The 14,996-nt window shown below is 41.7% G+C and overlaps 1 protein-coding gene and 1 long non-coding RNA gene across 5 annotated transcripts in view; one reads left to right on the plus strand and one right to left on the minus strand.

Annotated features, from left to right (window-relative positions):
- Positions 1-1,237: 1,237 nt before the first annotated feature.
- On the minus strand, positions 1,238-4,628 carry LOC140512641 (uncharacterized). Of its 2 annotated transcripts, none has more exons than XR_011969864.1 (2): positions 4,527-4,628; positions 1,238-1,727 (listed from the first exon to the last, which is right to left on the minus strand). It is a non-coding gene; the product is annotated as an uncharacterized lncRNA (long non-coding RNA). The 2 variants fall into 2 exon arrangements; XR_011969863.1 differs by having other exon boundaries at positions 4,513-4,602.
- Positions 4,629-4,963: 335 nt separating this feature from the next.
- The window catches only part of GRTP1 (growth hormone regulated TBC protein 1), an 80,871-nt gene continuing 70,838 nt past the window's right edge, over positions 4,964-14,996 (plus strand). For 2 of the 3 annotated variants that reach the window (XR_011969862.1, XM_072621902.1), the window contains exons 1-2: positions 4,964-5,708; positions 7,316-7,467. Coding sequence is in view for 1 of the 3 variants with exons in the window: in XM_072621902.1 (XP_072478003.1) it covers positions 5,617-5,708; positions 7,316-7,467 (244 nt within the window). In the remaining 2 variants the exon portion in view is untranslated. Of the gene's footprint in view, positions 5,709-6,043; positions 6,182-7,315; positions 7,468-14,996 lie in introns of those variants that run through there. The other variant, XM_072621903.1, reaches the window with a different exon arrangement.

Genomic DNA, 14,996 nt, shown 5'->3' on the forward strand with positions numbered 1-14,996 from the left:
AATTAAGGTACTACTCATTAGCACTTAAGAGTGGGGGCTTGAACCCTTCAGGATACCCATAAAAATCTGAGGGAGAGATGTAGCAGGTCTTACTCTGGGAGAGTAAGGTGCAAGTATAATGGGTACACTAATTATATCTTTTTTCAGTTCAATTGACTTTTCCTCTATGAATTTAGATGTTATGCCACTGGGTGTGTGTACATTTAGTATGTTTTATGTCTATGATACCTTTAAATAAAATGTGGTTTCCCTGTTTGGGGTACAGGGTTAGTTCAGCGAACACTAGGACCTCTGGTGGGAGGGTTGCAGATCCTTTCAGGGCTGCTTTTCACCTTTGGTGTCTACCTGCTACCCAGCTCTCACCTGTGGCTCCCAGAAGCTGTAGCTTGCACAGTGGTCACACTGGGGTAAGCCATTTCAGCAGATGGACTAAACCAGGTCACCAAGGGTTCTCAAACCCATCAGTTAGTTAGGGGGTGTCTACCCCAAGCAAGTGAAGACTTCCTGTGGCAGAATGGGTGCCATGGAAGCAGATACTATGGAGTGCTTAGAGCTGGTTAGACATCAAAGACACTAAGGTCATCCATTGCATCTTGAGCCATCATCAGTCACACCACCATCATCGGTGTCTATGCTCCCACCATGATGAACCCCGATGAGGTCAAAGAAAAATTTCATGAAGACCTGGAGACTCTTATCATCAATGTGCCCATAGAGGACAAGCTTATAATGCTGGGTGACTTTAATTCTAGAGTAGTCTCAGACTACCAGACATGGAAGGGAGTCCTAGGGAGGAATACAGTTGGAAACAGCAATGATAGTAGTCCCTTACTACTGAAGACTTGTGCATCTCATGACCTTTCCATCACCAACACTGTTTTCTGTTCACCTAAATGCAATAAAACTTTATGGATGGACTCTCTCAGCAAATATTGGCATTTAATAGACTATGTTATTATAGGGAGAAAAGACAGCATGTGAGAGTACCTGTGGCACAGAGGCTGGACTGATCATAGACTTATCCTCGCCAAACTAAATATTCACATTCAACAAAATTGGAGGCCCCAGTGCAAAATGACTACCGGAAGACTTAATACCAATGCCAGATTAGACTGTTTCTCTGTGCAGGAACAGTTTGTTGCTAACTTGGAGGGAAAGTTGAGCCAACATACCTGGCAACAGTGGAGTAGAAAATGAGTAGACTAGGTTTCCCTGTATTTTAAAAAAAAGCCAAATGTAGGAAATTATATTTTATTCTAGAGGTTAATGGAGTCAGAGGAATTTATTTAATAAGAGAGTAGCATGGTCAGACTTGGACATTAGGAAAATCACTTAAGCAGCAGTGAGAATGACTGGAAATAGCAATTATTTCTGTTCTGGCCAGAAAATCTGAGGGTCTTCCCCTTCCAGGGTGATGCTTTTGTGAAGGCAAACTAAGTCACCTTTTGCCTCAAATCTTAACTTCCTTTTAATTATTGAATGATCTTGCCTCAGACAAACTGAGACCTGGGAAAGAGGTTAGCCTAAAAAGGCCTTGGTCTCCTACTGCATCCAAGGCCATCTCGGATTGTCTTGGCCTATGTCTTGACCACTGGACTCTGTTGACTCTGGAGGAGACAGTGAGGCTGACAACTTTGCACAGTTCTGCCTCACTTAATTCCAATTCACTTATAAATCATCACCTTCCTGATGTCACTGGTCCTCTTCGAAGGATGAACAGCAAGGATCTGTGAAAAATAGATTGGAATGGGCAGAGACTTGAAGCAAAGAGACCAATTAGGAGGCTATTATAATACCCCAAGTTCAAGGTGATAAGGTTTCTGCTAGGATGGTGATGTATGAGTGGGCAGAAGTGGATAATGGGAGAGGATAGGATCAAGTAGAGAGATTATCCTTGGCAAGAAGGGCCACCCCTTTGTCAGAAACTAGAGCAAAAGAGGAAAATATGGGAAACGATGTAGAGACTCTTGTGGCTAACGTAGTGTTCCGCACATAGTACATGCTATATAAATGTTTCTTAAATTGAATTTGATCCTCTTGACCACAAGAGAATGGCATGAGTACTAATTCAAACTCAGAAGATCTGGATTCAAATCCTACTTCAGACTCTTACTAGCTGTGTGATGCTTCAAGTCATTGAAGCACTCTCTACACCTATAAAATGAATGGGATAAACTAGGCAATCCCTAAAGTCCTCTGTAACCTAGCAGAGATCCTATGACTACTCTTTAAGATAAGGACCACAGATATTATTACGCCCATGTTACAAGTGAGGAAATTGAAGTCTAGAGTGAATAAAAATGGCTTGTCATAAGTCACATGCTAGTAAGTGGTAGAGCTAAGACTAGTTCCAGGTCTTCATGCTATGAGTTCTCTGTTCTAGCCCCTGTTCCACCACGGGAGGAATTGTGCAATGATTTCTGATAAATGATAAAAAAACACATCAAACAGATCCCTGACTGTCAGTAGTTTGTAATAATTTTTTAAAAAGCAATTCTTTAACCAGTTTCAATACCAACATGATTTACTTATAATCTGTTCAATGTGCATTAATGTTTTTTATGTTCATAGGTCAGAATGCTTCACAGGAAATTCAAATGTTTGAATAGAGCCTCCACTTTCTAGGTCAATCCACCCATAATGTGTCAAACAATAATTCACATTTTTATAGTACTTTGTTAGTTAATAAGCATCTATTAAGTACCTACTGTGTGCCAGGCATCATGCTAGCATAGCTGGGAATACAAAGACAAGCAAAAAAAATTGTCTCTGCTCTCAGGAAACTCACAGGTTAATGGGGAAGACAACTTGCAAGCAATTATGCACAAACAAGATATGTAGACAGGGTAAACTGGAGATACATTTTTCACCACTTTCCTTTCAAATGTAAGATAGACTATCAATGACCATTTAGTAAGATCTTACTATGTGCCAGGGAACATACTAGGTAGGAAGGATACAAGGAAATAAGGGAATTTTTGGTTTCTATTGATGGAAAGATCATGTAGGCTTCTGTCTATACAAGTATTAATATTACCATTTTACAGATAAGAAAATCAAATTTCAGAGATTAAATGAACTGCCCAAATCCACACAGTATGGATTCATACTTAAATTTTTGCTAACTTCGGATACAAAACAAACTGCCTAAATATAATATTTTTTGTATAACATTGATTCTTAGGGGAAAATGCATCCAGAGGGATCCTTCACTCATGGGACATGAGTGGAGACTTTCCACCAGAGTGCTACAAAAGGGGGAAGAGAGATGGGCCACAAATCATTTAGATCTTCATACAGTTTGCATTACTGAAGATACCTTATTTAGGTCAATTCCTTGACAAAGTACTGGAAAACACTTCACTAGATAAAGTTGTAAATATCATTTGTAAATCAGGACTATTGTAGGGAAGATAATAGCACAGTAGTAACAAACAGTTTAATTATTTGCCTTTTTAAGACCCAAAGGCAAAAGGCAATTTTATCTGTATTCCGGCAAAAATAGTACAGCAAGTACCTAGGTTTCTGACTCATGTTCCCAAGACTATGAAATTATGATGTCTGGAAAGATGGCAGCAAAGTTGCAAAGAGGAGGGGAAAAGATTAACAAGTCTTCCTAGTTATCTCCCTTTTCGACAGGAAGCGATATCTCCTTAGGTCATTTGGGATTAACCAACAAGTAGGTCTCATTCAAACTAGCCTGGGATCAAGAATTTATTTCTTTTGGGAAATCTCATCTGCTAATCTTTTCAGTTTGACTATTTTACAGGCGTTTCTCTGGCAGCAATGATAATTTTCCAAAGACTGGCTCACTGGAAAGTCAGGCTTTGATTAAGGGTGTGGAGGCAAGAGGAGTAGGAAGATTACGGGCTGGCCTCCTTTCGTTCAGTTTCTCAAGTCAGTTTCAGGCAATTAGCTACAAACCCCTGGGGGTGTCTGAGTGGCTGCCTCTAGGAAGGAGGAAATGAGGCATTCCACTTTTAGGTGGGTCCTCCACTGGAGGGAGGGATACAGGATTAATCAGTTCGCAGGCTGTAGAAGTGATGTGGTCGGACTTGTTTATACGTCAAAAAGGAGGTTAGAAGGAAGAAAAAAATTTTAGTAGTGTTATCGTCTCTTCTGCAGATGTAATTAAAAGCACAAGCCTAAACTACGACTTTCAGACTCGCCTTTATCTTTCTAGCTAAAAATCTGCATTCTACTAAACTCGGAAATTTTCAAGAATGGGGCGGGAGAGGAGGGATAGCATTTTCTTTCCATAAAAAGCTGGCTGGACATTCCGCAAACCCATAGTAGCTGAATTCCGCTGGTGGCTAGGGATTTGCAGGATTCCACTAAAGCTCCCTGCCTTCGCCTCTTATACACCATGGCTTGCACCCTGCGATCCCCCTCCCCCCACAGGGGTTGCCAACCAGCTGGTATTGGAGTCGTCTGGCCGCATCACCGAGGTCGGTCGTGTCTAATGAACGTTTAGGTTAGGTCCGGTTTTTTCAAATTTTTAATTTTACTGACCCTCCTTTCCCCACCTCACTTCCACTTTATTCTCCTTCCCTTGGGTGTCTCTCTGTGTCTGTCTCTCGTCTTCTCCTGGACTGGAGGAGGTTCCCATCCACGCCTTAAACTTACAGATGCCAGTCCAAGCAGCACGCTCCCAGCCCGGAACCACAGCAGCTAAATCAGAGAGGGGATGGAGGGGTCACCCCGAGACACTCAGCGCTTCTAAGCACCCCTTACCCAGCTCCCACCAGCGTTAGCAGTGACTTTCTCCAGGTCCCCCAGGGCAGGCTGGTGCCCCGGCCAGCCGGGAGTGCCCTCTCTGCTAGCCCACTCACCATCCAGCTCCTCGGGTAGCTAAACAGGAGCGGGAGGGGTGGGGAGACAGGCTCCACCCTGTAAGTATGACTGACAGCCTGGGTCAAGGCAAAAGAGAAAAAGGAGGCGCGGACGCGGGGGAAGCGAGCTAGATGCCAGTGGGAAGCCAGAGGGAGCAGGTGAGGAGCGTGCCAACGGGAGACTTGTTCGCTGCGGTCCCTAGGGTTCCAGCCCAAGTTTTCCTCGTGAAGTTCTCTGCTGCAGAGCCCCAGTCTGACCTGTCCAAACCAGTCGGGGCCAGGTGCAGCCTCGGTGCCTCTCCCTGCACCTTTGCGCTTGGCTGCTTCCAGGCCTTTTGGTGAGGGCCAAAGAACCAGAGAGCGGGCAAATGCAGCCCAGGGCCGCCCACCGCCCCCGGGTCCGAAATGATGAGCGCGCCCCCAGTCCGTAGGGCTCTCCTGGCCCCGCGCACTCGCTCTTCTGCTAGCTCAGTCTCCTCCCGGGGCTCTCAGGCCTGAGGGCAGACAAGTAGCTCCTGGAGTCCCAGGCGATGAACTTTGGACCCTGCACCACCCTCCTTCCAGCGGTCTCCTGCTTCCTTGTCGGACCCGGCTCCCGCGAGGGCTGCGGAGGCCGCTGCTCTCAGTGGGGACACTTTTAGCGTGCCGGGCGAGCGAAGAGCCGACCTCCTCCCCTCCGGCCCCAGCCGGCGCTCTCCTCTCCTCCCGGCCCTTCCGCGCCCCCATCCCGCCTCCGCCACCCTTTGGGACGCGGCGCCCGAACCGCAGCCCTCCTTCGCTCGGGATGGAACCCTCGCCGCGGTCAGCGCAGCCTTCCATGGAGACGGGGCGCGGGGAGGACGAGGCACCGCAGTCAGCCAGGGAGCGGATCCCCAGGTATCTGCGCTGCGCTCGGAGCTTCCCCAGCTCCGGCCCTTCTGGCCGGCCGGAGGGAGGGCACCAGCAGCCGCCCGCCCCGAGGGTTGCAGGTGTGCGCTGTGGGGCTGCGTGAAGCCTGGCCGAGCGAGCGACAAGGGGCTGTCCTGGTACGGGGAGGGTTCTTTTCCAGGCCGATTTTCAGTGAGCCCCTCGTCCTCCCCTCCGCAGGCGCTCGCTCGCTCTCCCCCCTCTCCTCCTTTCCCTCTCCCTCCCTTCCTTCCTCCCTGTCTCTCTCCCTCCCACTATCTCTCCTTCTCCCTTCCTTTCGGAGTAAGCCACCACTGCCTGGCAGAGCTGCGATCGTTATATTTATAATCACTTCTCTTGGCATAGCATCCAGAAGCCTCCTTCTAGTTGGCAGAAGGACAGTTTCTTTCCAGGACCACAGGGGTTTGTCTAGGGTTCAGCGCTGCTGTCGCCCACCCAGCAAGGTAGGACTGCGACCTGAGTGGGCTGGAGATCTCGCTGGCTGGCCGTGGGCTTCTTTTGAGAGGTGGGAAGAGAAGACATTGGTTCAGTCTCCCAGCCGGAGAGGATCTGATAGTTCATGGCTCCTCTCTGGGACCTATAGACTTCTGGAGCAGGAAGGAGATCTTAAGGCCCCCCTTCATTTTACAAATGAGGAGACCAAGGCCTGTTGGCTTGGGGAGATCAGCGCAAGCTAGTCCAAGAGGCAAGATTGGAGGGAAAACCAGATCTGCCTCCTTGTAGTTACCATTAGTGTAGAGCTTTAAGGTTTGCAAGTTGTTTCTGACGAATATTATCTCATTTTTATCTTCACAACCACCCAGGGACATAGGTGGTAATATTATTCCATTTTACCGGTGAGGAAATTGAGCCAGAGAGAAGTCAAGTGACCTGCTTAGGATCATACAGCTGATATCAGGTTGAATACAAATCCAGGGCCTGGGGCTCTTTCCACTCCCTCACCTTGTACTGCGGGCCAGTCCCCTTCTACTAAGAGTTTGCCCTTAGCTCTGTTCTCCTCCATCATACTGTTTTTTCTCAGTCAAAAATAGTTAAATCTTAAGCACTGGCATATCATAAGACTGTCTTCTTTTTGTCCACCTAGGCTCCTGGTGTGGCTGCCCTTCCTACAGCAGATCTCCTGCATGTAAAAAGAGGATTAGCTTTAGTTAAATATAAAAAAAAACTTTCAGACTTTTGTGTCTGACTTTTAAACATACTTGAGTTAATGATAAAATCTTTCATATTAAAAAGAAGCAGGTGATTCAGAGTTTTATTCTGTATTTCCAAGGTATCCAAGCATGTAGGCACGTATCCTTTTCAAATTGGTGTATATGTACATAGCCAATTCTTGTATTTGCTTTTGACTTCCGGCTTTGATAGTACAATTTTGAGCTAAACGTAAGTGATTCACAGCTGTCATGTTTATATTTAAAATTATTATTACTGAATTCCAGAAGTGTGTTCCAGGCACTTTTGTAACAGACAAAATATCCTTCAGGAGTTTTTATGGAGGTGGAAGGGAATGGAACAACTCATTGAGAGAAGGACATGCAAAATATTTACAAAGTTAACTGTGTTTCCTCGTCTAATATCAGGATCGATCCATATGGATTTGAAAGGCCTGCAGACTTTGATTATGAATCTTATGAAGACTTTTTTTCCGCCTATCTGAGAGTACTCACTAACAGAGCCATCAAGTGGTCAAAACTTTTGAAGGGGAAAAATAGTGTCCAGAAGAGTCTGAAAGGTGAGTTTGAAGTACACCAACATAAGTTCATTCATATTCTAATCAAGCGCTATTTCAAAAATGGACAAACTTCGCTGTCTAGCAACTTCAGTGAAGTGGATATGTGCTGAACTTTTTGGCTTGGATATTTTTAGGACCCTGTGGTTAAACTTGGAGGCTACAAGGCAGTGGTCCAGTCTGAGCTCTTTAATTATCCAAGTGGTAAGAGTTGGAGGAGGGGGAGACATCTGAGACTTTCCCTGAGGAAATTCAGTGGCACTCTGACAATTAAGTAGGATTTCTGTGGGATAGAGAAAGGAGGTGAGCGGAGATGGTTTTTCCTCAGTTTTTGAAACTTCAAGGGTTTAAACTGGATTGAGGCTTTGAGTTGTTTTTTGGACTAGTTAGTTGTTTCTGCCCTTGCTTTCTTTACTGAGGTGGTCACCCTTGTTGTTAGGAAAACCTGCAGAGGGGTTTGTGCCTTTTTGCAGCATTCTTACCGACCACAGAAAGGTAGAGAATGGAAGGAGGAAACAGCTCCAAGGATTTAGAATCAATCAAACAATCAAGGAAGATTTATTAAAGGCCTGTTATATACCAGTCATTCAGTCATGTCTGACTTTTTGTGACCTGGTATGAGGTTTTCTTGGTAAAGATACCAGAGTGGTTTGCCATTTCACTCTCCAGTGGATTAGGACAGAGAATAAGTGACTTGCCTAGGGTCATATAACTAGTGAGTGTCTAAGGCCAGGTTTGAACTCAGATCTTCCTGACTCTAGACCCATTGCTGTATCTACCGAGGCGGGTAGCTGCCTCCAGCTACACAACAATTACGTGCCAGGCACTGTTAAGTGCTAGAACTGGAAGACACGTTTGGTGTGGCAGAAGAGTCCTGAAGTCAAGACCAGGAAAGAGCAGGTTTAAATTCCACCTCTGACACTAACAGTGTGAGCAGGGTCTATGAGCCTCATTTTTCTCATCTGTCAAATGGGCATACTAATAGCCAAAGTCTCTTTCAAATCTCAAAACAATATATAAATGTCAGCTATTATTGTTACTGTAGAGGAACACTCCCTCCACTAAATCTGATTGCAAAATGTCTAATTTATTCTTTACAATAATAAGATACTTATGTAATAATTTAAAATTTGCAATTTTTTTACATGCATTATTTATATGCATGATCTTATGTAAGCCTCACAGCAATCCTTCACGGTACATATTTCAGGTATTATTATCTTCATTTTATATATGAAATAACTCAGGCTGAGGGAACTTAAGTGACTTTCCCAAGGTACATTAAAGTGTTAAAGATAGGATTTGAACCCCTGCCCTTCTCACTCCAAGAGTAGCATTCTAGGGTCATATGACCTCCAGGTTGCCTTAACCTATTCAAAGTGACCCAGCTGATAAGTGACAGATGCCTAGGGCTAATGCCTGGGCCTCAGATTCTTGAGTCCGTGTCCTTTCCTCTGTTTCCTCTCATTCCTTTTTGTTTATTTTAAGATCCCACTGGTTATACCCATTTATCTTTTCTCCTTTATTGATAGGCTTTTGAATACTGTGTATAACCTTGTTTTTGTACTGTGGGTTTTCTTTTTCTTGTATAGCAGAGTAGGTTGATAGTATAAGCACGTCATTAGAGATTAAATATCAAGCACAAAATTGTTATGCTTGGACTAATTATGAATAATTAGCATAAATCTCATGAATTTTCCACCTTTGATTTTCTAGGTTAACTTCAGAATAATCAGCTTTGTGTCACCCTAAGGTGAAAGCCTTCATGGCACTGAATAATACATGTGCACTCTAGAAATTAGTAATCAAATGGATAATTTTGAAGAGCCATGTCACTGATTTTTAATATGCCCATACTTGAAATAGTCATAAATACACACAGATCACCTTGTCCTGCTCTTTAACTTTTGATTATTTTTTGGCCCTTCTTTCTTTATTTTCTTTTCCCATCATCTTTATTATTTCCCCATCATCATGTGTTCAGGTTTAAATAAGGATAGGCAATTTCTACCTCCCTCTATAGCTCTTGCTGTCTCCAACTCACAATATTATCCACAAATACGACTTCTAGGTTCTTTTAGCATAAGCAGAATATGTATTAGTCATTTGGTGTTGTAATTAAATATTTCGTTTTTCCTTTCCTTCAACTTAATATCTAAAGGGGGAGTAATTTTTAACTTTTTTTCCAATGAAGATGTACCTTCTCTTTCTCTTTCACCCCTACCTCCAAATTAGGAAAGCAAAAACCAAACCAAACCAAAAACCAAACAAACTCCTATCACACATTCAAGGAAAATGAATTCTCACATTGACCATGTCAAAGAAAAATTTTGTTTCATCTTGTAATCTGTCACCTATCTGGAAATGTGTAACCTGCTTGATCATAGGAATCCTCTGGAATCATGGTTGGTCATTGTGTTGATCAGAATTCATAAGTCTTTTAAAGTTATTATATAAATCATTCTCTGGATTCTTCTCACTTTTCTCTTCATCAGTTCTTACAAGTCTTCCCAGGTTTTTCTGAAACCATTAAAGGGGAGGAGTATTTTAAGGACTTACATGGTCCAGTGACCAGGAAAGACGTAGCTAAAGCAGCACCTTCAAATCCAGTAAGTTTATAGGGCCTCTTTATAGTGTCATTGACTTTTAGCCTTACCTCCTACTCTGACACAAATTTTATTAGTGGAAGGTATATTTCTATAAGGGAGAAAAGATAGCAAAGTCTGAATAACCTTCTGGCTTCTCTTAAGTGCTTCTCAGTATTGCTAATTTATTTTTTTTGCTGCAAGTCTTGTGAATTTTTAGAATGGCATGTATACCAATATACACATGCAAGAGCATTCTTAAAAATATGAAAATAAGCAGTCCTAGAGGTTTTCTCACTCTTTGAATTATCTGTTACTGCTCAGCCCTTTTGATGTAGATAATTGAGTCAGTTGTATCGGTTTGAGTTGAGTCTGTCACATTACCTCAAGTCATAATTTTTGATCTGTTAAAAAAAAACCAACTAATATAGCATTTGTGGAAGAACAAGAATCTGAATGGAAAATTAAATAATTTAATTCTTATCTGCAGAAATAGATCTATATTATCAATTTAAATAAGATACTTGCTACCAAAAAATTCCAGAAATGATCTTAATTCTATGCTGCAAAATGTATTAAGCTATGGTAAATGGAAACAGGTTGTAGAATTAGGCAGGTGACATCATATAGGGATCCCCAAACCCTTTTAAACGTTAAGAAACTCTCACTCCCTCACATGGTAATAGTTATAATATCAATACCTTTTGATACTGAAGAGTTTGGTGATTTGTCTAGGGTCACACAGCCAGTATTTGTCAGAGGTTGGCCTTGAATGTCTTCCTTATTCCACTATTCTATGCTCCTCTCATGTACATGCATGCATGCATGCATGCAATATATGTGTATATACACAGGTGTATATGTGTGTGTGTGTGTACATATTTATATTGCCATTGAGTTATTTCTGTCATGTCCAACTCTCTGTGACCCCATTTTTGGAGGGTTTGTTTCTTGCTAAAGATGCTAGAGTGGTTGCCTTTTCCTTCTCCAGCTCATTTTACAGATGAGGAAACTGAGGCAAACAGGGTTAAGTTATTTGGCCAGGGTCACACTGCTAGTAAATATCTGAGGCCAGATTTGAACTCAGGAAGATGAGTCTTCCTCATTCCAAGCTCTATCCACTTCACCATCTGGCTGCTCACATGTATATGTATATGTGCCTATATTTATGTATTTAAACATGTAAATGTATTTCAATGAATCTATACATATCTGTATATATGTATAATGAAAATGAATGTACATATTTTAGTACAGTCATGTTAACTCTCTACTTTATCCCTTATTAGTCAGGTGACCTATGTGAAAAGTGCCTACAGTATACACATATGTATATATAGCAGTGGACAGCTAGATGACACAGTGGATAGAGCACCATGCCCAGAACCAGGAAGACCTGAGTTCAAATGTGATCTCAGACACTTTCTAGCTCTGTGACCCTGGGCAAGTCACTTAACTCTCTTTGCCTTAGTTTCCTCATCTGTAAAATGAGCTAGAGACGGAAATGGCAGATCACTCCAGGATCTCTGCCAAGAAAGCCCCAAGAGGGGCCACAAAGAGTCAGACAGGACTGAAAAGACTGAACGACCAACATAAATAGCAAAAGCGGGTATACCAGGCAAAAGTCAGAATGAGGAATGGAAATTTATCAAGGTTCTCTTACTTGATGCTATTTTAGTTATGGCATCAACAAACCAGTCCAGTATAAACAAGGCATGCTCGTTTTGTTCCCAGGACTCATAAATCCATTCCTGACCTCATGATATTTGTACAGTGTTTAGCGCCATGCCTAAAACTATGTCTGATTAGTAGTGGGATCTTTATATGTATTTATTCCTGTTTTCCCCCTTGTCATCTTATTTCAGCGAACAATGATTAACTATATATTATGTGTTAGGTGCTATAATGTATGCTGAAGATACAAAGACAAAAATGAAATATCTCCTGCCTTCAGTGGGCTTACATTGCATTCAAAGGGATGCAAATGTACACAGATACAGAAATATAAAGTAATTTCTGGAGAAGAAAGTAATAACAGTTGCTTAATTTCTGTTTCCCATCCTAACATCTGTAAAATGAGGGAAATTAGGTATTCATATGTACCCCACAGATGTTAGGGGAAAATTAATGGTTAGCATAAGAAATAGAAAATGTAACAGAAAATTCTTTTGGGCCATATTAATAGTACCAATAAAGTTTTAATGGGTTATTTTTTGACTTCAAAAAAATTCACTGATTATAAGTAGCTGGGTTTGTTTTAAAGATTGCATGTAAAAACTGTACTTTGTAGCATTGTTAAAGGAAAATAAAATAGTTACATTATTTTAGTTAGACTCTTTTCAAGGTAAGTCAGTGTTCTCAAAATAACTGTGTTGTACACTGAGGATTGGACATAATTTGAATGTCAACGACACAGTGTCCGTTTTGTTCTGAGGTTACTCAGTGAAAAATAGGTTGGCTCAGGTTTCTTCCACCCCTTGCTTTTCTTCTGTGTTTATGTATTTATGAAAAACTGTACTAGTTTCACTTTTATACATTTTTTTTTTACTCATAGAAAACACTTTCTATAGAGCTAATTAGATTCAATTTTTAGTGGAAAACAAAGCAGTGTATGAGTGAATACTTGTACCTGATATTACCCATGAAACAACATTTGAAACAGGATAAAGAATGTGCCAAAACAAATGGAAATTTAGCAAAATAAATTTTGCCTGAAAGGAAGAATTGTTTCCCTTCTCCGTTTTCACACTGATTTCTAGGCATTTGTCATTAACTTTCTGATAGAAAGGTTTCTTCTAAAGAAAGTTTTTCTTTAGTTTTTATATCCCCAAATTTCTAACAGCCCAGCCGCCATTTTAAGTGACTATTAAAAATGTTTAATCCATATACTGGAGTCAATATGAAATAACTCTCTTGATTATGCCATTTTGAAAAGTTTTATGCTAAGCTTTTTTCCTTTTAAATCTCTTGACCAACATTAATGTTTTCTTTTGCATGAGGACCTTTCTTACTTGAAAATGAGTATTTGATATTAACCTAATCATAGACTTTTGGTATGTGTGCTTTTTAGGAGAGTTTGGAGCAGTCGCCAAAACTTTTAAATAATAATGTTGCAAAGAAAGATGTGTACAAATGTGCTTGGTAGAAAGGGCATTGGATCCAGAGTCTGATATGGGTTCAACTACCTGTGTGAGCCTTGGCAAGCCAAGGCTTTACTTCTCTGGGCCTCAGAGGGTTGGATAAGTCGCCCCTATGGTTCTTTCCAGCTCTACATCCTTCTACGTCTTTAACTGAGGTTCTCTATCAAAGAAGACAGATCTAGAGCAATCAATAAACATTTTTTAAGTGCCTACTATGTGGCAGGCACTGTGCTAAGCCTTGGAATCAGACAATGTTAGACCTACAAAAGACTTTGGGGAATACCTAGTCTCATGCATTTTGGGCACTTATTGAGGGCCCACTGTGTGGGAAATACTATAGAAGATGCGGGGGGTAGGAAGAAGAAAGGAAGTCAAATCATGGTCCCGGATCCTGTGTGTGTGTTTGTCCTTTGTTGCTGAAGAGGACCACGCCATCAGAGAACTGATGACATGACTTGCACTTGACTTTGTTCTGAGTGAGGGAGGGCTATGCAGGTCACCAGCCTCACTTCTCCTCCAGAGCCATTTGAACTCAGTGACCAGATATTCATCAGGAGGACTGGAGATGACCCAGGGTGAGGCAGTTGGGGTTAAGTGACTTGCCCAAGGTCACACAGCTAGTGACTGTCTAGTGTCTGAGGGGAGATGGTGTAATGGCAAGTAAAGAATTCTTTTGCTGTTTTTGTTTTAGTATAATCAAGAAGTATAATGCCTCTATTTGAATGTGTCTGGGAAGGATCTTTCTCACCCATTATCTAACCTGGGAAGATTTGTAAGAAGATCCAAGCCTTTTGTTAATGAGGCACTTGTTCTCAAGGGATGTGATGCCCTCTGGCTCTAAAAAGTGTATAAAGTGGGGGTGAGGTTTTGTTTTGGGGTTTAGTTTTTGCAAGAAAGTATGAGTGCCAGATGAGGACTCTGGGAAGCTGATAAGGAGCTTTGAAAACCCAAATGTTCCCTAAAGATGTATGTATGTTAATGGTCAGACATTTTGGAAGGATGTCTGTTGACTTTTGATTTCTCTGTATTTTCTTTGAAGTTCAGAGTGCTGACTCGAAGTAAAGGTGACTTCATGTTACCATGGAAACAAAACTTAGGAAAATAATTTGAACTCAAATCCTATTTGTGCCTGTTACTTCCTGTGTGACCCAGTTTCCTAATCTCTAAAATGTGTAAGTTGGCCTTGGTGATCCCTAAAGTTCTTTGTGAACTGTGTTCATATAGGGTGTCCCAAAAGTCTTAGTGCAGTTGGCCACCGCTTAAAACTTTATTACTTTTGGGATCACCTGCATATGAGAACAATTACAAAGCAACACATCATTGTGTGTGTCTATAAATTCAATAGGTTAAGGATAAAGCCACCCAGAGTGATGGAATAATTCATTAGGATTCGTCAACCAACATTTATTGATCCTCAGTTGGGGAAAGGCAGGGAATGATTCTATTGCAGCTATTATATACCAGACTGAGAATATAGAACTGAGCTGTGCAAAATCAAGAATAATTCTGACCTCTGAGGGGAGACATATATAAGTACATAAAAAATAAGTACTACCAGGGGTGTTCGGATAATTAACAGCCAGCTCTTCTGGGGAGAAAATGTATCCAGGACACACAATCTGAATATTAACATTTTCTTTATCACTCTCTTAAGTCTAGACAATTTTAAAAATCAAGCCTTTATTTGTAGTATTTGCTGATTTCCAAGGAGTAAATACTCAGCGTTGAACATTCAGCAGTTCTCCAGCTGATCTGAGCTTTGCAACTGCAGCATACCCTTGAGTGCAAAGTAATTTTAGGGAGGGAG

Source organism: Notamacropus eugenii, chromosome 6 (assembly GCF_028372415.1).
Source record: "Notamacropus eugenii isolate mMacEug1 chromosome 6, mMacEug1.pri_v2, whole genome shotgun sequence".
NCBI lineage: Eukaryota > Metazoa > Chordata > Mammalia > Diprotodontia > Macropodidae > Notamacropus > Notamacropus eugenii.